Source organism: Dreissena polymorpha, chromosome 14 (assembly GCF_020536995.1).
Source record: "Dreissena polymorpha isolate Duluth1 chromosome 14, UMN_Dpol_1.0, whole genome shotgun sequence".
NCBI lineage: Eukaryota > Metazoa > Mollusca > Bivalvia > Myida > Dreissenidae > Dreissena > Dreissena polymorpha.
Window position 1 is genome coordinate 56,626,680 of NC_068368.1, and position 22,488 is coordinate 56,649,167.

The 22,488-nt window shown below is 34.0% G+C and overlaps 2 protein-coding genes and 1 long non-coding RNA gene across 4 annotated transcripts in view; 1 reads left to right on the forward strand and 2 right to left on the reverse strand.

Annotated features, from left to right (window-relative positions):
- LOC127856920 (adenylate cyclase type 10-like) overlaps positions 1-918 on the reverse strand; it is a 107,896-nt gene extending 106,978 nt beyond the window's left edge. For both annotated transcript variants that reach the window (XM_052393116.1, XM_052393117.1), the window contains exon 1: positions 806-918. In XM_052393116.1, the coding sequence (XP_052249076.1) occupies positions 806-830 (25 nt within the window). In that variant the 5' untranslated portion in view covers positions 831-918. The remainder of the gene's footprint in view (positions 1-805) is intronic.
- Positions 882-20,717, forward strand: LOC127856932 (ubiquitin thioesterase OTUB1-like). Its single transcript, XM_052393153.1, has 8 exons — positions 882-971; positions 6,806-6,858; positions 9,317-9,418; positions 14,428-14,546; positions 14,958-15,042; positions 17,564-17,667; positions 18,478-18,568; positions 20,246-20,717. Exons 1-8 carry the CDS (start codon positions 944-946, stop codon positions 20,441-20,443), a joined length of 780 nt encoding a protein of 259 aa, XP_052249113.1. The 5' UTR covers positions 882-943; the 3' UTR covers positions 20,444-20,717.
- LOC127856946 (uncharacterized) lies at positions 10,649-12,858 on the reverse strand. Its single transcript, XR_008038249.1, has 3 exons — positions 12,249-12,858; positions 11,795-11,992; positions 10,649-11,489 (listed from the first exon to the last, which is right to left on the reverse strand). It is a non-coding gene; the product is annotated as an uncharacterized LOC127856946 (long non-coding RNA).
- Positions 20,718-22,488: the final 1,771 nt, after the last annotated feature.

A 22,488-nucleotide genomic window follows, 5' to 3' on the forward strand; every position in this document is an offset into this window, starting at 1 on the left:
TTAATTAAACATTTTGTATCTTCCCCACAAATGTGTTGCAAAATAATTTACAAAGCAGGTATTTCCTTAGTAACAGGCCAATTCTAGGTGGGCACCCTAGCAACCCTGATTTGTTGGTATCTTTCCTATCAATCTGTTCAGTTATCATTTTTATAGGAAAACATAAAACTTTGTAAGTAATTTGGATATAAATCAATGCATAAATATACATATAGAATAATAAACACAAAAATACTGTTAAAACGTGAATATTTTCAGAATGATTGGTATTTACACAGCATGTGTAGCTGAATTATTATTTTCTTAATTTCTACCTAAATTTTATTTTTCCCTAAAAAAAATCAAAGTTCACATGTTTTTAACCAAAATACATCATCTATGTTATAGATTTTTAAAAATAAGCATAACTAACTTAAGTTTTATCAGAAATATGTCATAATTACCAAAATAAGGGGGTGGATGAATCTATAGGAATGGATGAAACAATAGGAAAGAAGGATCAGTAGATTATTTGGACTAATGCTTAGAGCTCTATGATTTAACACCAATAGATGTTATTAAAAGTTGCCTAAAGCTGTGAAAGGCCAAATGTCATAATGAATGAAAAGTTAATTGTTTTTAATGCAAGAGCCTTTTAAGTACCACTTTTGGTTGTTATGTTAGGATCAAGTTAAAATGAAAGGTCCATCATGTCTCAGATGTCGTGATTCTCGGTTTTGTTAACTGATGTCCAAAGAAATGGGGCAACGTCAAAATAATATGCGACACTTTAAAATCTAAACAACAATGAGCAGTAACGCCATACCCTGAATAATAGGAACATGTGCCATGATTGACCGAGCACTTCTAGATTTTTGCAATTCTCTTAGTATTTCTCCATTTTGTTCAGACGATTTTTGACGTCATTAAAGCGCGTGCGTGAAATCGACTTCCTGGAAAAATAATGGCAGAAGAGTTTGTTTATGATCCTGGTAAGATTTGGGACATCTTCAAGCGATATAATTCTTTAACACAACGTTATTTAATTTTATTAACAGTACTGAATTCTATTTTGCTATAATACGATGCTGTGACATTATTTTTCTGAAATTTTATTTCGTACCGATCTAGACTATATTCGTACCCTAAATTGGCCTAATGTTCGGAACACGTCTAATTCGGACAAATTCTAAGTATCGTTCTAACTTCTAGTTCTTCTTGAATGCTCTGAGCTTTTATGGGTACATAAGTAAAGCCGAATGAAAATAATCGTTCTTCGTGAGCAGTGGATTCTGTTTGGCTGTGCCATTGTCAAGATGTGCATTTTTCAAAACTTTTCTGTAACAACTGCATCATGTGCGAACGTTCTATCAAATAATCAAGGGATGTCAGGCCATCTCTTTACCCACAAGTCAACTAAAAAAAACACGACTCAACACGAACCTACCATATCTTGTTAGATGCCCCTATTATTTGCAGAAAGCCAGAAGTAAGTAAGGGATTTTTCTTAAAACTGCATATGCAAAAGAGCAAGCTATTTTTGAAAAGCCTTTTTAATCTGTTAATCGCTTTTTTCAACAAATGTGATTTAAAGAAGTCAAAGAAAAACTAATAAAACTACTTACTTCTGTTCTAACTTCGATCTATGGACTTAAACAGTTGTCACTGTATATATATGTATATGTCATGATTCCTTGGTATAATTACTTGCAGTGAGATTTACAAATTCCTTCTCTAAAATATTTATTAGTGTTTGTGTTTTTTTTAACTTGAGGAAAACATATAGTGAATAGGCAAGAGCTTATTATTAATGCAATTAACTTTGCTATGATTTGTACAAGTCTTATAGAGACACAATATATTATTAGAGTGGTTGAGGATTGAAAGTATGTTCAATACTCGGGGAAAGAGTGTTACGCATATAAGTCTGTAAATTACTACATCAAGTTTTAATAATTATAAAACAGAAGCCGGCACTGGTGAAAATAATATCACCAACGTCATGAAATTCAGTTAAAAGAATGCTTCCATAAATGTATACACAAAAACAAGCGTGTGAAACTTATTGATTGGAATATTGCATAATCAAGAAGTACTTGTAACACTTAGATGAAAAATTTACATCATCAGGGGTCCATATACTTGTGCATGGACAACCTTATAGGAAATTTAACTTGTCCTTTTCTGGACTACACTTGTCTGTTTATGTTTATGTAAATTGTAAGGCATTTGCTGATTAATGTAAAATATTGTGGAATAAATCAAAATGAGTATAATTTGCTTGTTTCAATTACATGTATTTCCATGGGACTTTCTTTAAAGCAGTATATTATACACAAAATAAAATAAAGTCTTTCTCAAACTTTTAATCTTGCAAAGCTATTGTTATGAAAACATGTGTTACCAGGGCTCGAAATTAACACTCACACACTCGCAAAAAATAGTGATTGCGAGTTAAGTTTTAAGCCACTCGTATTTCTTTGCGAGTAAAGAAATAGTGAACAAAAAGAATAATATTGCTAAATGCGCTCGATGTCGTGACCGCTAAACCGTAGCTCAATTAATAGAACGTCCGAATACGGTTACCCGTATGTGGAAGCGAGCATCTTGTATGTAGACTGGTATACTTATAGTACATATACGTGCATGGTATTGGTACAAAGAACAAAAAAGAGCACACAAAATAACTAGTTTCGTTTTGCCCACAGACGGAAATAACAATACAAAAGATAAAGGAAAGTTAACCGTTGAGTTTGAAAAAAAAAAGGAAATTAAATATGTTTCCAGCAAAATTTGCAAGAATGTTTTTGATTTTGCGAGTTGGTATTAAAGCTGCTTGCAATGTTTTGCAAGTAGAAAAAAAAGCTTAATTCGAGCCCTGGTTACACATACATGTACAGTATTAAAATCTCAAATACTTTTATTTTGTTGCATTTTCCTATCAAAGTGTGTCAAATTACTAACACGGTCTCATTTAGTTGTCACATAAGTTTTCATTTCTCTGTCACAAACTGTGAAGTAGACTCAAGTAGTTCCATTGAAATCTAAACAAATAAAAAAAACGTTCCATTTTAACTGTTGAAGTCTTCTGAAATAACACGGTAGACGGCGTTTTGATTATCTTAGTCCTATACTTTTATTTTTGTCTGATTGTAAAAATAAAGAAACCAGTCTGTACACATCGGGCCGAATGTTGAAAATGCGGGGCATGTTCCTTTTTTTGTGGGCCAGTTAACTCCGTATTTAAGCTTGATTGCTCTGCGATTACCACTGACAATGAAATTTTGTGTCAACATCCGGATGTATCAAACTTATACGGCTTCTATTTTTTTGTATTCCTTGACCCGATTTTTTAAAAACTGATTGTCTGCGAATAAATTAATTGAAAAAAATCAGTTGCCCAGACAAGCAAATGTACCACTCGGGCAAATCGGACATTTGATTTTGGCACCCCTGATCATATATCTTAATTTGACATGTCCTAGTCACAAGTCAAGTGTCATAAATGAAAGCCATTAAGAAAATCTTAATTCACTTCTTAACTAGTGAGCAAGTATTTGTCGGTCGAAATATAGGGTTGTCTTTGATACTTTTTTAATCATATATGGAATATGTTGTTAAAAAATAACTAATATATCCTGGGTTAGTTTTCTACAAGTGAATGTAAACAAAACAGTAGTTGGTGTGCGTAGGTATGAGGCATGTTTTTTTGGCTCAGTAAAGAGCGGTGATTTTACACTGTACAGTAGTATTTTCCTGATAGTTATATAATTTGAGTAAATGGAAACAAATTTAAAGTTAAAATGATTATTTTCTTATCTGAAACGTTTACAACTATTATATTTAATTTACGCTGCAACATCTCTTGTTCTGCGTTTATAAATAGAGTTACAGTTTGTTTCATATAGCAATTTATACCAGAGTGAAAGCACAGCCATTAATAACTATACATTGGATCAAAACAGTGAATTTATGATGGTGAATTTGATTTTGTTCCCTTGTATAAACATGTTAACAAGCATGGAGATATCGGAATACAAAAAACAATGTCGGGAATGAAATGTTAATAATCAGTAACTAAAAAAATGTTGATGTTGACCATATTAGTTTCTGTTTAAATATGAGGTTGCAATAAAAATAATTGAGATCATCTGTATTATAGCAGACTAAGGAAAATCTCAAGAACACAGATTGGGCCTGATTTAGTTACTTTGTATGATGATGCATGTGCTATTAATATCCCTGCGTGGAAGTAACATTTCACTGAGATGAAATTTGTTAACATTTGTTAAGCACTTTTAAAGTTAACATTTGTTAAGCACTTTGAAAACTAAAATACTTGCCTTTTGATGAATTGATATTGTCGACTCCAAGATAAAAAGCGTCTGTAAGTTTGTGACATGGTGTATTTGTGTTTAAGGGTTACAATACTTAAAATAAATAGAACAACCGGAAAATACTGCTTTCCGACTAATACTCCCTTACCAGTACACATTTATTGTGCTTCCTTTTGAACATTTTATATGTATTCTGGTTACTGTCTGTGAGCAATAATGAAAAGAAAACTACCAAAAATATTTTTGCAAATAAGGGTGATTCAAATTGCAAAATTTAACATGTAGCATTCATGTCGCAATGATGTCACATTAAACATGTTGTAATGATGTAACGTTAAACATGTTGTAATGATGTAACATTAAACATGTAATAATGTAGCATTAAACATGTTGTAATGATGTCAGATTAAACATGTTGTAAATATGTTACATCAATCATGTTGTAATGATGTCGCGTTGAAGGGGCCTTTTCACGTTTTGGTAAATTGACAACATTAAAAAAAAGTTGTTTCAGATTCGCAAATTTTTGTTTTAGATATGATATTTTTGAGGAAAAAGTAATACATGTACTGAACAATTACCATGCTCTAAAATATCCATTATATGCATCTTTTGACTATTTGAAAACCTGAAAATTATAAAGAGTTGCAATGCGAAACGATTGAATAATTTGGAAAGTTTTGTTGTTGTCGTTATATTTTGTGAAACTACGAGGATTGCTTATATATGGTAAAAAATACGTCAACTCATAGAATGAGCGCGGATGGCAGAGTGGTGTAGGGGGAAGACTTTTTACTCCAGGACTCCAGGGTTCAGTGGTTCGAGCCCAGTTGAGGGTTACATTTTGTTTATTTTTTTAGCCGGATTTTTTTCGAAAAAATCTCGGCTTATAGATTGATGTTGTCGGGCGGGCGGGCGGGCGGGCGGGGTGGCGGCGTGCTCGAAAATGTTAAAGTTCTTATTTCATGGTATAACTTTGGTATGCTTGGACCTAGAGTCTTCAAACTTGACATGAAGGTTGGCCAGGATTAACAGATGACCACTGGTCATTTCAAGGTCATTCATTTGAAGGTCAAGGTCACTGTGACCTTCAATATAAAAAATGTTAAAGTTCTTATAACTTTGGTATGCTTGGACCTAGAGTCTTGAAACTTGACATGAAGGTTGGCCATAACTAGTTAGTAACCACTGGTCATTTCAAGGTCATTCATTTGAAGGTCAAGGTCACTGTGACCTTGAATGTAAAAATGTTAAAGTTCTTATTTCATGGTATAACTTTGGTATGCTTGGACCTAGAGTCTTCAAACTTGACATGAAGGTTGGCCAGGATTAACAGATGACCACTGGTCATTTCAAGGTCATTCATTTGAAGGTGAAGGTCACTGTGACCTTCAATATAAAAATGTTAAAGTTGTTATAACTTTGGTATGCTTGGACCTAGAGTCTTGAAACTTGACATGAAGGTTGGCCAGAACTAGTAAGTAACCACTGGACATTTCAAGGTCATTCATTTGAAGGTCAAGGTCACTGTGACCTTGAATGTAAAAATGTTAAAGTTGTTATAACTTTGGTATGCTTGGACCTAGAGTCTTGAAACTTGACATGAAGGTTGGCCAGAACTAGTAAGTAACCACTGGACATTTCAAGGTCATTCATTTGAAGGTCAAGGTCACTGTGACCTTGAATGTAAAAATGTTAAAGTTCTTATTTCATGTTATAACTTTGGTATGCTTGTACCTAGAGTCTTCAAACTTGAAATAAAGATTGGCCAGTACTAGAAGATGACCACTGGTCATTTCAATGTCATTCATTTGAAGGTCAAGGTCACTGTGACCTTCAATGTTAAAATGTTAAAATTGTTATAACTTTGGTATGCTTGGACCTAGAATCTCAAACTTGACGTAAAGGTTTGCAAGCACACTTAGATGACCACTGGTCATTTCAAGGTCATTCATTTCAATGTCATTCATTTGAAGGTCAAGGTCACTGTGAACTTAAATGTTAAAATGTTAAAATTGTTGTAACTTTGGTATGCTTGGACCTAGAATCTCAAACTTTGCTCATGCCTTGAAAAGTACTTACATTTCATTTTGACCTTTGAACAATATTTCAGTAATTTAAGTATTGCATTGACAAAAACACGAAAGGTACTTTCCTGTCATTTAAATCAAAAATCCGGCTTCAATGCGGTCATCTCCGACCGCGGAACTCTTGTTTTAAATTGTATTCTTGTTTTATTACAGGAGATTTTTAGGTCTAATGTTTAAATTTATCAATATAAAGCATTAAATGACAAACTTCAATACATGTCAAAATCTGTGAAAAGGCCCCTTTTAACATATTTATGGTAATGGCAGCAGCCAACTATGACTTAATCAACTTCATAATCTACTGATAATGTCTTTTCGAAAGCAAATCATTTCACTTTTTAATTAGCAAACTTATTCCTTTCGTATTATTGGTTGCTTATGTTGTTGTTGTTCTTTCAGAAAGGAACTATGATGAAGCCACACTGGCCCAGTTACGTGATATGGAAAAAGAAGTAAAATTATATTTTGTACACTACATCATTCTGTTGTAGGGTGTCATATAAAACTAAGGAGCCTTTATATTGCCTTGTTATGTAGGCTTTATGTACAGAGACACATGCAGTCAATAATCTGTTTTTTAGCTCATCTATTTTTTGAAAAAAAATTATGAGCTATTGTCATCACCTTGGCGTCGGCGTTGGCGTTGGCGTTGGCGTTGGCGTTGGCGTTGGCGTTGGCGTCGGCGTCCGGTTAAGTTTTGCGTTTAGGTCCACTTTTCTCAGAAAGTATCAATGCTATTGCATTCAAACTTGGTACACTTACTTACTATCATGAGGGGACTAGGCAGGCAAAGTTAGATAACTCTGGCGTGCATTTTGACAGAATTATGTGCCCTTTTTGTACTTAAAAAATTGCAAATTTTGGTTAAGTTTTGCGTTTAGTTCCACTTTTCTCAGTAAGTATCAATGCTATTGCATTCAAACTTGGTACACTTACTTACTATCATGAGGGGACTGGGCAGGCAAAGTTAGATAACTCTGGCATGCATTTTGACAGAATTATGTGCCCTTTTTATACTTAGAAAATTGACAATTTTGGTTAAGTTTTGTGTTTAGGTCCATTTTATTCCTTAAGCATCAAAGCTATTGCTTTCATACTTGCAACACTTACTAACTATCATAAGGGGACTGTGCAGGCAAAGTAATGTAACTCTGACTGGCATTTTGACAGAATTATGTGCCCTTTTTATACTTAGAAAATTGAAAATTTGATTAAGTTTTGTGTTTAGGTCCACTTTATTCCTACAGTATCAAAGCTATTGCTTTCATACTTGCAAGATTTATGAACTATCATAAGGGGACGGTGCAGGCAAAGTTATGTAACTCTGACTGGCATTTGGACGGAATTATGGGCCCTTTATACTTAGAAAATTGAAAATTTGGTTAAGATTTATGTTTTGGTCACTTTACCCCTAAAGTATCATAGATATTGCTTTCATACTTGGAACACTCACAAACTATCATAAGGGTACAGTAAAAGGACAAGTTGCATAACTCTGGTTGTCATTGTTACGGAATTATGGCCCTTTTTTGACTTAGTAACTTTTAATATATGGTTAAATTTTGTGTTTCGATCCACTCGAAGTATCAAGGCTATTGCTTTCAAACTTCAAATACTTACATGCTATCATGAGGTTACTGTACCTGGCAACTTGAATTTTACTTTGACCTTTGAATGACCTTGACTCTCAAGGTCAAATTATTAAATTTTGCTAAAATTGCCATAACTTCTTTATTTATGATTAGATTTGATTGATACTTTGATGAAACTACTCTTACCTGACATACCACAATAGACTTCACCCAAACCATCCCCCGTGCCCTCCCCCCCCTCCCCCCCCCTCCCCCCCCCCCCCCCTAATTTTTTTTTTTTTTTTTTTTTTTTTATAAGATCATCTCACAAATGACCACCACACCCTCACACTATACCCCCACCCCACCCCCCCCCCACCCCCCCCCCCAAATTTTTTTTTGATTTTTTTTTTTTTTTTTTTTTTTTTTTTTAAGATCATCTCACAAATTATCACCACACCCTCACACTATACCCCCCCCCCCCCGATTTTTTTTTTTTTTTTTTTTTTTTTTCGCTTTTTTGGAAGATAATGTAATAAATGTCCACAACCCCACACTATACACCCCTCTTCACTCCACTCCTCCCTCCTTTGTGATTGAAAATGAGAGTCCCTTCACCTTTAAAAAGAAAATAGATGAGCGGTCTGCACCCGCAAGGCGGTGCTCTTGTTTTAACTGGGTTCAGTTCTTTTTGTGGTTTTGGGATTTTTCTAGCTGGGTTACACCTTTATAAAGCTATAGGATTGTAAATCAAGTGCAATGTTTTTCAAAAGCTTGTAAGTTTTATTTTTTATGAGTTCCATTCAGAAATTGCTTCAGAATACATGTTTAACCTAGAATTTATTTTAAACATGTATTTTGTATTGGCAAAAAATGAATAATTACTAACCTGGACTTACAAGTTTCAACTGCTGACATTAGAATGTAATAAGTCAATTATACTAGCTTTTCATTGCACTTATTATTCCTGTTCATGTCCATGTTTCACGATAGCCTTCTTCAGGTTAATGTATTAGAAAAATGTCTAAATTGTATCAATATTGTCAAATTTTAATCACTAGATTGGCACTGACATAAGTACACATAATCAAGTCATTTGAGCTGCCATATCTAATGAATTTTTCAGGTTACTAGCTGTATTGATTATGATTGGCGTGTGTCTCATTGTCAGAGAAATTTTACTAGTTTAGTAAATCCAAATATTCTTATGAACCAATATTTTGCTAAGACTGTTAACATTTACTGTACATCCTAATTTTGTTCGTAAACGACTTGTATATTTTTACCAATATTAAGAACATGAGCATTTGAATGGTTCATTGTTTTGTCTCTCTGTCAGATTGCAGATAGGCAGAATCTTATTAGTAACAGGATAGCCTTTGACAAACTGAGTGAAGAGTATGCCAAAGAGGATGAAATATACCGAACAAAAATTCAAGGAGTATGTAAGATTAAATGTGTCGTTTTTCACATTTCTTATGCCTCCACAGAGTGGGATGCGTTAAGCATTGCACTTGTTTGTCAGTACATACGTATGTCCTGAAGATTGTGCTTTGAACTCCTTTTTAAGTACAGGGTAGATCGCACTCAAACATTCACAGTTGAATGACCTTAATAATTTGATGGTTTTATATAAAAGAACAATGGCTGTAACGATTTTTGGCAGAATTATGGCTTTTTGTGTGTTTTTCACTTTCTAGTTCCGGGTATATTTGATATATAGTTGCCTTAAGCTTGTGTTTTAAACTCCTCTTTAATGAATTGGTAAATTTTGAATATCCTTAATGCGTAGATGCATAAAGAAATTACTTTTTTCTGTAACGATTTTTGGATGAGACAGGTTTTGTAGCATTATGGCTTTCGTCTGTTTTTCCACAATAGAATTTTAAGTCCCACAAGTTTTGTTTTTTAACTTTTTTCCAAATAATCAAACTTTATCATTTGAATGACTTTAATGTGTAGATGATTGCAACTGCAGCTACCCTTCTCGAAAAAGTGCACTAAATGCGCATTTAATGCGCATTAAATGCACATTAAATGCGCATTTAATGCGCATGTTATTGGCACCGTATTTTTTGCTTAACAAGTGCATTTTAATCAGTTAAAAAAAACACTTTTTACTAGTGTGTTTATACATTTAAGTGTATTTTTTTTCCACGAAATAATACACTTAAGTGCGTTTATTATGATAATAAGTGCGCTTAAGTTTATTTTTAAGTGCATTTATACACTTGAGTGTATTTTAAGACATACAAATAATACACTTCATGGTCAAAGTAAATTTTTTAAAGCGCATTAATACACTTGAGTGCATTTCCAGTCATTCAAATAATACACATTACAGAATTAAAAGCAAATTATTTAAGCGCATTAATACACTTGAGTGCATTTCCAGTCATACAAATAATACACTTCATTGAGTATTCAAAGTGAATTTTTGTAAGCGCATTAATACACTTGAGTGCATTTCCACTGATACAAATAATACACCTTACAAAATTGAAAGTGAATTTTTTAAGCGCATTAATACACTTGAGTGCATTCCCGGTCATACAAATAATACACTTTACAATATTAAAAGTAAATTTTTAAGCGCATTTATACACTTGAGTGCATTTTCAGTCATACACTTTTTTTTGATTCACTTTTTGAAGTGTTGGAAGTGAATTTTTTAAGCGCATTATACGCTCAAGTGTACTTTTCATCACTTCAAATTAATATGCTTAAAAATTAACCAAATTAAAAAAGTCCCAGCATTTTGAAGTCAGCATTCATTCTTTAAATGAAAGGTTAGTGTAAACACATACATAAAAAACAAAAAGTACAATTCAATAGATAAATACACACTTTTATTAGAATGTTAAACCTTAAAAAACAAAAACAAATGTTACATATCTACATAAAAGAGAGGATTCAAACGGGCTATTGCCTATCTGGAATTAACAATTGAAAATATCAAGCTAATACCAGTGATTTTTCTCCCCTCTGATTATCGGTAACTGATTAACAGCCAAATACAGGTGGTTTCCGCTTCAAAAATATTAAAGATTTCCCCTCCTTAAGCTGAAATGTTTTCCCTATCATTTACTAGATTTTTATGTATTACATTAATTCCAAATCCCTTTTTAATATGGATAAAAGCATCACATTCAATTCAATCATATTCTGGATCCTAATATATGATAAATGAACAGTATTCATGAAATTTATATAAATCTATACCTTATTTTTAAGATCTTCCTTTTTTTGTTCATTATTGCGCTAAAACATGCCCTTCTGAGAGCCAGTACGTACAGGTTGTTTTAAATTTCCAAAGAAAATCACTGCATACATTCTGACAATATTTAGCAGCTTAGCCCCTGTCACTATATTTGTTGTTATACACTGTTCCTTACAAAGAATGCATTCATAAACAACCCTTTATAGAGCACTTCACCAGCTGATCAGGTCTGAATACTACTGTCATGGTCTGCGAGGCGCTTCTCGTGCATGATCTCATTTGAGATCAGGTCCTGAAAGATATTTTATAAGTGTTAAATATTGCTGTTATGGTAATCTTGTTCAACAGTTGCTATAAATATCATAAATTTAAATCAAAACATGTTTGTTGGCTTGTTGTTTTTGTTTGTTTATTTTTGCAATTTTAATCTCGTGATCACATGTGACTTAACGCTTTTCATAAATAATTTAAAGAAATTACGTTTGATAGAAAATACTGTTAATAAATGTACTAATATATGTGGTCTCCTTTGGCTGTGTGGACTGGTCAGAAGTGTGACGTCTTTGAATTGCAATAATCTTTATTATATAGTTTTACCTCTCAACAAATCCATCTTTTCTTGGTCAAGGACAAGCTACAGGGCACGGTTTCCCACTCCTGTTCCCCTCAAGTTGGCCTGGTATACATGTCCATACATCAGGTAGTCCCCTTTTTGCTCCCTTTTTTGGCAGGCGATGATGCACATTCTGTCCAATGGATCTTCCGATCAATGTAAATTTCACCTTGGGGTTTAACCTTCAAATATAAAATATTAAAGTTCTGATTAAATATGGGGAAAGAAATCTGTTCATTAATGACAAGAAATAGGTATAAATAAATTTTAAGATGACAATAACCATAAAATACAGCCATAATAATTCAAATGATGTTTTTTTCCTTAAAATTGCATTACATTTACTCATCCAGTTACATTTCCCAGTGACAATACATAAATATGATAATGATCATAATTAATTTAATTAAAAAGAGATGCAGAAATGAAAATACAAACCTGTTACAGCTGTTCTTCAGCATTCACTTTAACCACCCACTTTGAATCTTCTTTGCAACAAACTTATTGTTGATTTACACATTGTAGTAAACACACATTGTTTTTGCATCACACAATAGTTCATGTGCTGAAAGAATTTCAAGACATTTGACACTAGAATTAATGTTGCTGAATTATACCTATAATTTAGCTCAATTTAAGTTGCTGAAACCAAATTGTTTACAAAAATAACTTCCTGTGCTCCAAATAACTTGCTGTGCTCCAACCAATCAAAAGTGGTTTGTTTTCAAATAGATGGTCCCAGAACCAATCAAAATTCTATAAACACCCCTTTGTTTTGGCTAGATGGAGCACTGATAGGGATTAGTGTTTATGATGCTAATTGATCTCTTATCTGATCCTGATCTTATCTGATATTTATTGAATAATACACAGCACACTTAGCATATTATATTTAATTGTGAATATTTCAATATAACATACTGAATGGTGTTAGGAAATAAATATAATATTATAAATATTATTTAAATTGTCTTTTAAAATGTATGTTAATAGTCAATGTGGTAGACATTAATTGAATTGGGGTTAAATATCAGTGTAAGAAAGTTCGAATACTTGTTTTTTATGTTGTGAAGATATAATTGATTCTGGCAAGCCCACATATTTTTTTTGACACTTTCAATATTTTTAATTATTTACCCACAGCCTGATTTAGTTGTACTTTTCCCTTTAAAAGCTGCTCTACTGATTCACATATTTTATGAGCAGACAAATTGTAATAATAATACCATAAACATTATGTGAAGATAAAAAAGAATTCAGTACAATTCTCCTATTAAACACTATATCTCTGTCCTTCAACTTCAGTTATTTGCTATAGTGTTGCTCTTTTTTATGAAGATGCACTAAAACTACACTTGTACAGAAAGAATATTTTTTTTGCAAATCAGAAGATACACTAATATGCACAAAAAATGCACTTCATTGAAAAAATGCACTTATTGCATAAAAAGATGCACTTTGTCTACAGAAGATACACTTAAAGTACAGTAAAATACACTTAAAGATAATGAAAATACAGAAAAAATGCACTTTAGTGCACTTAATTATGAAAAAAATGCAGAAAAATACACTTTTCGGTAAAAATGCAGAAAAAATACACTTTTTAAAGCGTATTTTGTTAAAAAGTGTATTTTATTTTGAGAAGGGTAGTTTTGGCTAAGTTATTGCTCTTGGTCTTATTGTCTACTATATTCTTGTCTGTGTCCAAATACATGTTACATTTATGTGTTTTGAGGGCATAACTTTAAGTGTATGTGATATATTTTCTTGTTTTATCAGTTTCTATGAGTTTTTAAACCAGTTGATTTCGATACAAGTGAAAAAAACATTAATTGTGAAGAATTACCTGATATGGAGGATATAAGAAGAGTATTAGGCCAAATTTAAAATGTGTTTGTTTAAACGGGCTAACTGATCCACCGAAATTGGGGCGACCTGATTTTTTTTAGTCTGAGGTGGACAAAAAAAATTCTGAATAGAAAAAAATAAAACTTCCAATGATTAGAACATACCGAGTTGTGGTTCCATGCTGTGGGTCATGTGCGTCCCAAAACTAGGTCATGGGATAAAAACCTCCAATAAACAAATTGTCATCACTCTAGAGGTCTCATTTAAACCTCAATCTGTATGAAACTTAAATTGGGCAGAATATTTATATTGACAATATCTACCTTGAGTGTATAACTTGCATTGAAAAACAAGATCACCAGATGAAAATCATAGAACAAGTTTGTGACCAATATAGAGACTTCTTTCATTCATCTTGATGAAAGTTTGTGAGAATGTATATCTAAGTAAGAATCTGGGTGACATGTGACCAAAAACTAGTCCAAGTGGTTTTCCTCAAACCCATGTGACGACATCAGGGCAAAGATTGACCTCTTTTTATAGTTTTGGTCTTGGAATTATAAAAATAAAGTTTATCATGCTATTCTTACAAACATTTGAGCATTATACTTGCATACAAAAAAAGGCATTCATGTATGTTATTTTTTATTATTAAGGTTATTGATCGCAAAACCTATACATTTTACAATGCTTTTAGTTTAAGGCAAATAGGAATTGGCATTACATGTAACCATATAATAATGGTTTCTATTATAAACAATTGTTTTAGGACTTGAAGAACCGATATGACTATGTTCGAAAGACTCGAGGTGATGGTAATTGCTTTTTTCGAGCTTTTGGGTTTGCATATCTGGAAAAACTACTCACAGACCAAACAGATTTGAAAAGGTGAATTATTTAAACTTTTTTATGGTGATATTTAGCAAATGTACTCCGTCTTTTATGAAGGCTAGTGTATTTGAAACAGGCGTATTTAAAAATCTCGAAAACAATATAGCAAATTGTGCAGTATATATAATCTAAAACTTTTGCTAAACAGTCAATTTCATTGCTTACATACATGTAGATTGTTTTTTTATAATTAATATTTTACTTGATTTTAAGTATTGGGCATACATGTATTAAGTACTAGACATTTTTACTTTTGAACATGTAATATTGGCTCACCTGATTTAAAGAGAAGAAGCTGGTCTTTATCAGTCTCTATTGTGGTCATGTACCAATCTGTTTTTGACCTGCCAGTAAATTGGTTTAGGGACTTTTGAGGTATAATTGGTTATTGACAGGAAAGTATTGCAGGTTTAAAGATGTGGCACAAAACAGCAAATCCGAACTGGTTAAACTTGGATTTCCAGAATTTACCATAGAAGATTTCCACGAAACAGTATGTATTTGTCATTTGTTTATATTTTATTTATTTTTTTAACCAGATTTTAATATATTTTGTTATTATATACCTCTTTATATTATCTGATCAGCTGTTGTCATGTGAACCTTTTGACCATCCAATATTTTTCCGTTTTTGACGCGCACACCTCCTTTGTATTCCCTATTAGGAAGTCTGTGATAAACAGAAGATTTCTGATTCTGCTATAAACATAACCTTAATGAAAAATCTATATAAACTACATTATCGTGAAACTTGCCTTATTGCAGATCTGCCAAAATAATAAGTAACACATCTAAAACTAAAAGATCTTATTGCTAGTGAAAAAATAAATGTTTACACCAAACATCTCACAACGTCATTATATGATGTGAGAGCTGGGGCTCATTCACGGACTTAAGTTTTTTTGTTGAATATATTACAGTATATTTATATGTTCATACATTATCAAAATAATAGAAGAATGTCATTGATATGCAATGAAAATATTATTTAATAGCTTTGTGTAAAATGCTGTGTTGGAAATGCACTCATACACAGCTGATATACTCATATTATACTTGCCTATTGACTAGTCTAGTATAGTTTTTCCGCTGCCTACTCGTCTACATGTATCACAGTATTGTACACAACGCTGTTTAATAACCTGATGGTTTAAGAATTTGTCTTAAGAAACGTAAGGTTATTGTTGGTTTTAAAACATCCACCATTGGTTAGTTTGGAAATCAACTTTTTGAGTTATCTTTAAATTTATATGCACTTTTCTAGTTGAAGTTTGATTAAGTGTACAGCCCTAGACCTTTTAAGAATTTTATTTTTCATTCTGCTTGGAAAACAGTATTAACTGAAGATCCCCAATTGATGAACCAATATGCAAATTGTGTAGTCTCATTTTAGGATGGATATGGCATATTGTCAGATTGGTCTACATCAATGGTTTTTCACTGATATTTGTATTGCATTAAACTTTCGACTTTGTTATTGTTGTAGAAGATCTCTAATGATTGTTTGTCTATTTAGATTACATTTTTTAGGCAAATTCCATTTCAATGTGTCATGCACATATTGTTATGTTGTTCTGATCCATTGATCTTTATTTGAGCAATTGTCTGATTTTATTAGCTCGGCTGTTTTCGAAGAAGACCCGAGGTATTGTCATAGCCAACTCGTTGTTCGCCGTCCGCATCGTGCTAAAACCTTGACATTTGTCTCTAAAATGAAAGTGCTTCCACCTACAACTTTGAAACTTCATATGTAGCTGCACCTTGATGCGTTCTACATGCCACACCCATTTTTGGGTCACTAGATCAAAGATCAAGGTAGGTGTGACCTCTAAAAAAAAAATCTGACAAGCTTTCATTTATTATGCCCCCCTCGAAAAAGAGGGGGTATATTGCTTTGCACATGTCGGTCGGTCGGTCGGTCCGGTCCGGTCCGTCCGTCCAACAGGTGGTTTCTGGATGATAACTCAAGAACTCTTAGGCCTAGGATCATGAAACTTCATAGGTACATTGATCATGACTCGCAGATGACCCCTTTAGATTTTGAGGTCACTAGGTCAAAGGTCAAGGTTACTGTGACCCGAAATAGTAAAATGGTTTCCGGATGATAATTCAAGAACGCTTATGCCTAGGATCATGAAACTTAATAGGTAGATTGATCACGACTAGCAGATGACTCCTATTGATTTTCAGGTCACTAGGTCAAAGGTTGAGGTCACGGTGACCCGAAATATTAAAATGGTTTCCGGATGATAATTCAAGAACACTTATGCCTAGGATCGTGAAACTTGATAGGTAGATTGATCATGACTAGCAGATGACCCCTATTGATTTTCAGGTCACTAGGTCAAAGGTCAAGGTCACGGTGACCCGAAATAGTAAAATGGTTTCCGGATGATTACTCAAGAACGCTTATGCCTAGGATCATGAAACTTTATAGGTACATTGATCATGACTCGCAGATGACCCCTATTGATTTTGAGGTCACTAGATCAAAGGTCAAGGTCACGGTGACCCAAAATAGTAAAATGGTTTCCAGATGATAACTCAAGAACGCTTATGCCTAGGATCATGAAACTTGATAGGTACATTGACTGGCAGATGACCCCTATTGATTTTCAGGTCACTAGGTCAAAGGTCAAGGTCACAGTGACCCGAAATAGTAAAATGGTTTCCCGATGATAACTCAAGAAAGCTTATGGCTAGGATCATGAAACTTCATAGGTACATTGATCATGACTTGCAGATGACCCCTATTGATTTTCAGGTCACTAGGTCAAAGGTCAAGGTCACAGAGACAAAAAACATATTTACAAAATGGCTGTCACTACATCTGAGAGCCCATATGTGGGGAATGCATGTTTTACAAACAGCCCTTGTTTAAAACTGCATCCGCAGCCGAGCGTGGCCCCTGTTATGTGGTGCTCTTGCTGTTCTTATACTTATAATGAACCCATACCTGGAAAAAGCAGGAGCATGTATAAGTTACAGTGATATTCTTGTTTACTCTACTGCAGTTTATGGAGGTGGTGGGGAAGGTAGAGAACCAGTGTTCACTAGACGAGTTACTAGAGACGTTCAACAACCAGGGGCTTTCCGATTATATCGTTGTCTACCTAAGGTACAAATAATATGTTCATACAAACTTGCTGAATAATCTGCATGACAGGATATAAGAAAACACAAATTTAACATTTATTGTGAGCACTTTCATTCATATATTCGAAGGTATATGTATTGTAAAAAACAGTTTGTTAACAAACTGTTGTTTTCTTAAACTGTTTGTTTTCCTGTCCAGTACATATGCATTTTGTTTTCATTGAAATTATAAATATTGTTTGAGAGATAATTTTTCCCGCAGTATTTATTAGTTATCTGCACATATACATTTTAAAAGGATATGGCATAAAATTTGTCATTTATCAATTGTTTCTTATATTAAGTTGTTGGGTTTGTGTGTGTCATTTCTCGTCCTTTCATTGGATTTCCTTCCTTTCAATACCAGGCAAATACTAAACAGTGCTAGATCTATTAACCCTTTCCCACTCAGAAGCAAAGTGAAAATTGCTATTTGCAAACAGCATATAACCAGAATAGCCTGTGAGACTCGCAGTCTGTTCAAGTTTTATGCTGTTTGGTTCTCATCAGTATCTAAGGGTTGGAAACGAAGCCTTTTAAACTTGAATCTAGTAAGAAAGGTCTTCAATTAAATATAACTTTCTAAGAGACTACAAACACCTAAATACGTATCTAAGTGGTGCATGAAGGGTTAAATACGTATCTTAGTGGTAAAGGGTTAAACAATGAAGGGTTTTTGTAAACCCAGTTACACATGTAGAAGAGAAAGGTGTTTTCCTGTCCTGAGGTGTTACAATCCTGTAACTTTACTTTCTTGGATTGTAGTGAACAACTTTCCATCTTGCCAATTCAGGTTACTGGTGTCTGGATTCCTGCAGAAAGAGGCAGACTTTTACAGCTGCTTTATTGAAGGTGACAGAAGCATGAAGGAGTTCTGCAATCAGGTACTCACATCTGCAGATGAGCAGAGTGGTGCTTGCCGTAATTGCTCAAAAGTTTTCAGTCACTTAAAAGTAATTCATGTTTTTCGAATCCTATAATAGCCAGTAAATATTGGTCTACACATGACCAGATTCTGTAGTTTGGTATACCAACTTCACCAAACTTCAGGAAAATGTTTGTGGGAAATCAGCAAAATTGTTTTAGGACTTGTTGATTTCTGGGCCTTAAGTTATCAAAACCTTTAAGTCCAAAGTCCAAGAGTGTTCAGCCAATATTCATCCAACTTAATGATACCAGAAATCATAATCAACACAATTTTCAATCTGAGCCAGGATCTTGAAAATCAGGGCTTAATTTACATTCATTAAGTGTTGTCCCATATTATAAGCGTTTGTAGTCTACACAAGATAATTATTTTAAGCTTTTATGGAATTTTAGTTTAAAGGAAGTGTCTTCTAAAGAGAATCCAGTCTAGACAGAAAGTGTCGTCCCTGATAAGTTGTTGATTGCACAGGCTTTTCTTGTATGACACTTAATGCACATGTGTTAGGCCCTTCTGTCACTGTGTGAGTCTCATTAGTTTCCCTAATGATTATTAGTTTATCATTTTTATACGCCCGTTTTTAAAAACGGGACGTATTATAGTTTCACCCTTGGCGGGCAGCGTCCACAGCAGTGTCCGCTCTCTAATTCAAATTGGTTTTATCCGATCTTCACCAAACTTGGTCAGAAGTTGTGTCTAGACAATATCTAGGTCAAGTTCGAATATGGGTCATGCTGGGTCAAAAACTAGGTCACGGGGTCACTTAGTGCATTTCAAGGATTAAGCATGGTGTCCGCTCTCTAATTGAAGTAGTTTTCATCCGATCTTCACTTAATTTGGTCAGAAGTTGTGTCTGGATGATATGTAGGTCAAGTACAAATATGGGTCATGCTGGGTCAAAAACGAGGTTACTTAGTGCATTTCAAGCATTAAGCATGGTGTCCACTCTCTAATTGAAGTAGTTTTCATCCGATCTTCACCTAATTTGATCAGAAGTTGTGTCTAGATGATATGTAGGTCAAGTTCAAATATGGGTCATGCAGGGTCAAAAATGAGGTCATGAGGTCACTTAGTGCATTTCAAGCATTTAGCATGGTGTCCGCTCTCTAATTGAAGTAGTTTTCATTCGATCTTCACTTAATTTGGTCAGAAGTTGTGTCTAGATGATATGTAGGTCAAGTTCAAATATGGGTCATGCAGGGTCAAAAAGGAGGTCACTTAGTGCATTTCAAGCATTAATGGTGTCCGCTCTCTAATTGAAGTAGTTTTCATCCAATCTTCACCTAATTTGGTCAGAAGTTGTGTCTAGATGATATGTAGGTCAAGTTCAAATATGGGTCATGCCGGGTCAAAAACGAGGTCACGATGTCACTTAGTGCATTTCAAGCATATAGCATGGTGTCCGCTCTCTAATTGAAGTAGTTTTCATCTGATCTTCACCGAATTTAGTCAGATGTTACGTCTAAATGATATCTAGGTCAAGTTCAAATATGGGTTATGCCGGGTCAATAACTAGGTCTCGAGGTCACTTAGTGCATTTCAAGCATTGAGCATGGTGTCCAAAACCTTAGAACGGGCGTATCTTGTGACAGTTTGGCACTCTTGTCCTACTTGAGCCCTGTTTCTATCACATCAGGAGGTTGAACCAATGGGGAAGGAGTCCGACCACATCCACATCATAGCCCTGACCAATGTCCTGGGCGTCCCAGTGCGCGTGGAGTACATGGATAGAGGCGACTCATTGCGATGCAATCAGCACGTCTTCCCCGAAGACTCTACGCCCCTTGTTACACTGTTGTACCGTCCTGGTCATTACGACATCCTCTACACTTGACACTGCAACCTTGTATATTAAGTTGATTTATAATTGCTAGACTGTTGCTTTATGGTCTTATGAAAACTTGCGTAGTTTTGTAATGTACTGCAAGCTGTGTGAGTCATGTCCAGCACTGATTGTATTGCTTTTGGTAAGGGAAAATATGTCGACTGTGCATGTTATGTGGTTTTTTAATTGCATACATATAAGTAATCATGCAGCGCATACTTTAGCCTGTATTGTTGTTATCTACTGTATTGAATGAATAGGTTGAATAAACTCCTGCAATGTATACTATTTAAATATTTTAGTGCACCCCCCTTACCATTGGTAATGGGGGCTATATAGGGGTCACTTTGTCAGTCGGTCTGTCCCAAAATTTCATCCGATCTTCACCAAACTTGGTCAGAAATTGTATCTAGATGATGTATAGGTCAAGTTTGAATATGGGTCATGTCGGGTCAAAAACTAGGTCACGGGTTCACTTAGTGCATTTTAAATCGAAAGATTGTCCGGACCATAACTATGTTATATATAGTTAGATTTGAAAATGACTTGGTACATTTGTTCACCATCATGGGACGGTGTGTCGGGCGAAAGAATTACGTCCATATCTTCAAGGTCAAGGTCACACTTTGAGTTTAAAGGTCAAAAATGGCCATAAATGAGCTAGTCCGGGCCATTACTATGTTGTTAATTGTGAGATTTTAAAATCATTTTGCACATTTGTTCACCATCATTAAACTGTGTGTCGCACGAAAGAATTACGTTGATAACTCCAAGGTCAAGGTCACACTGAGTTCAAAGGTCAAAAATGGCCATAAATGATCTTGTCCGGGCCATAACTATGTTATTGATTGTGAGATTTTAAAATGACTCTGTACATTAGTTTTGTTCACAGTCATTGGACGGCGTGTCATGCGAAATAATTCAAGAGTTCAAAGGTCAAAATTGCCATAAATGATAATGCCATAATAATTCTTAAAAATCGCCATAAATGAGCTTCTCTTGTTTTGTGAAGACAGCATGCAAAATAGTCTGTGTCAATGCAGCATGTTGGGGTATACGCAACGTCTTTGACAAAGCTCTAGTTGTCTTATGTTTTTATAATTGTACTGACTGTGATTCCATAAGAATCTTGATTATGTGATATCCCAAAAAATGCTTAAGCTGGGTTTATGAAACTTAGTACATTGTATATGTGGATAGATGGCCGTTTGGAGAACATTCTAGGTGTAAAATTATTTTTTGTCAGAAATAAATTGTGGTTTCTATGGTTAAGTAAGTGAAAACAGTAAAATTTAAAAATCTGTACCCTGAGTTAACTAAAAAGTACTCACGATGAAAGTCAATAGATAATCATCAGACATGAACGACCTGACAATATGCATACCTCAACATTTAGTTGAACTTTTCGAAAAGCAGAAATGAATATTTTTTAAGAAAATGTCCTTTGTTTTCTCGAAAGTGTCCTGAAAAGGGTAATGTAACAACTAGCCCCCTTAACGACTCGCCCCATAACAACTCGCCCCATGTTTTATAACGACTCGCCCCACCTATATAACGACTCACCCCACATACATAACGACTCGCCCTATCAAAATAAAATGTTATTTTATATATGGTAATATAAATTAAATCAATTCAGAAGATGAATTTACGGTTCGGCATAGTTTGATAACCATAAGGATTCGATTTAACACCATAAAAATTAAAATATGGCTTTGTGCATAACTTACAAAAATGAATATCTTATTGCATACTATAAATATGCGTATAAAAAAACAATATGTTTTTCGATGCTTCTATGAAAAATCTTATTGCATATTATAAATATGCGTATAAAAAACTTAAATACTCAATCAAAGTTACTATGTTTTTTATTGCAAAACTAACAAAAAATGAATATGAACTTCTAATACACGACATGTCTAGAGAATGAATATCTACTGTTAATTTATCATTGGTGCGGTGCTTATATGAAAATGAAAAATCTGATTGCATATTATAAATTTACGTATCAAAAAAACTTCAATATTCAATAAAAGTTACTGTATATTTGT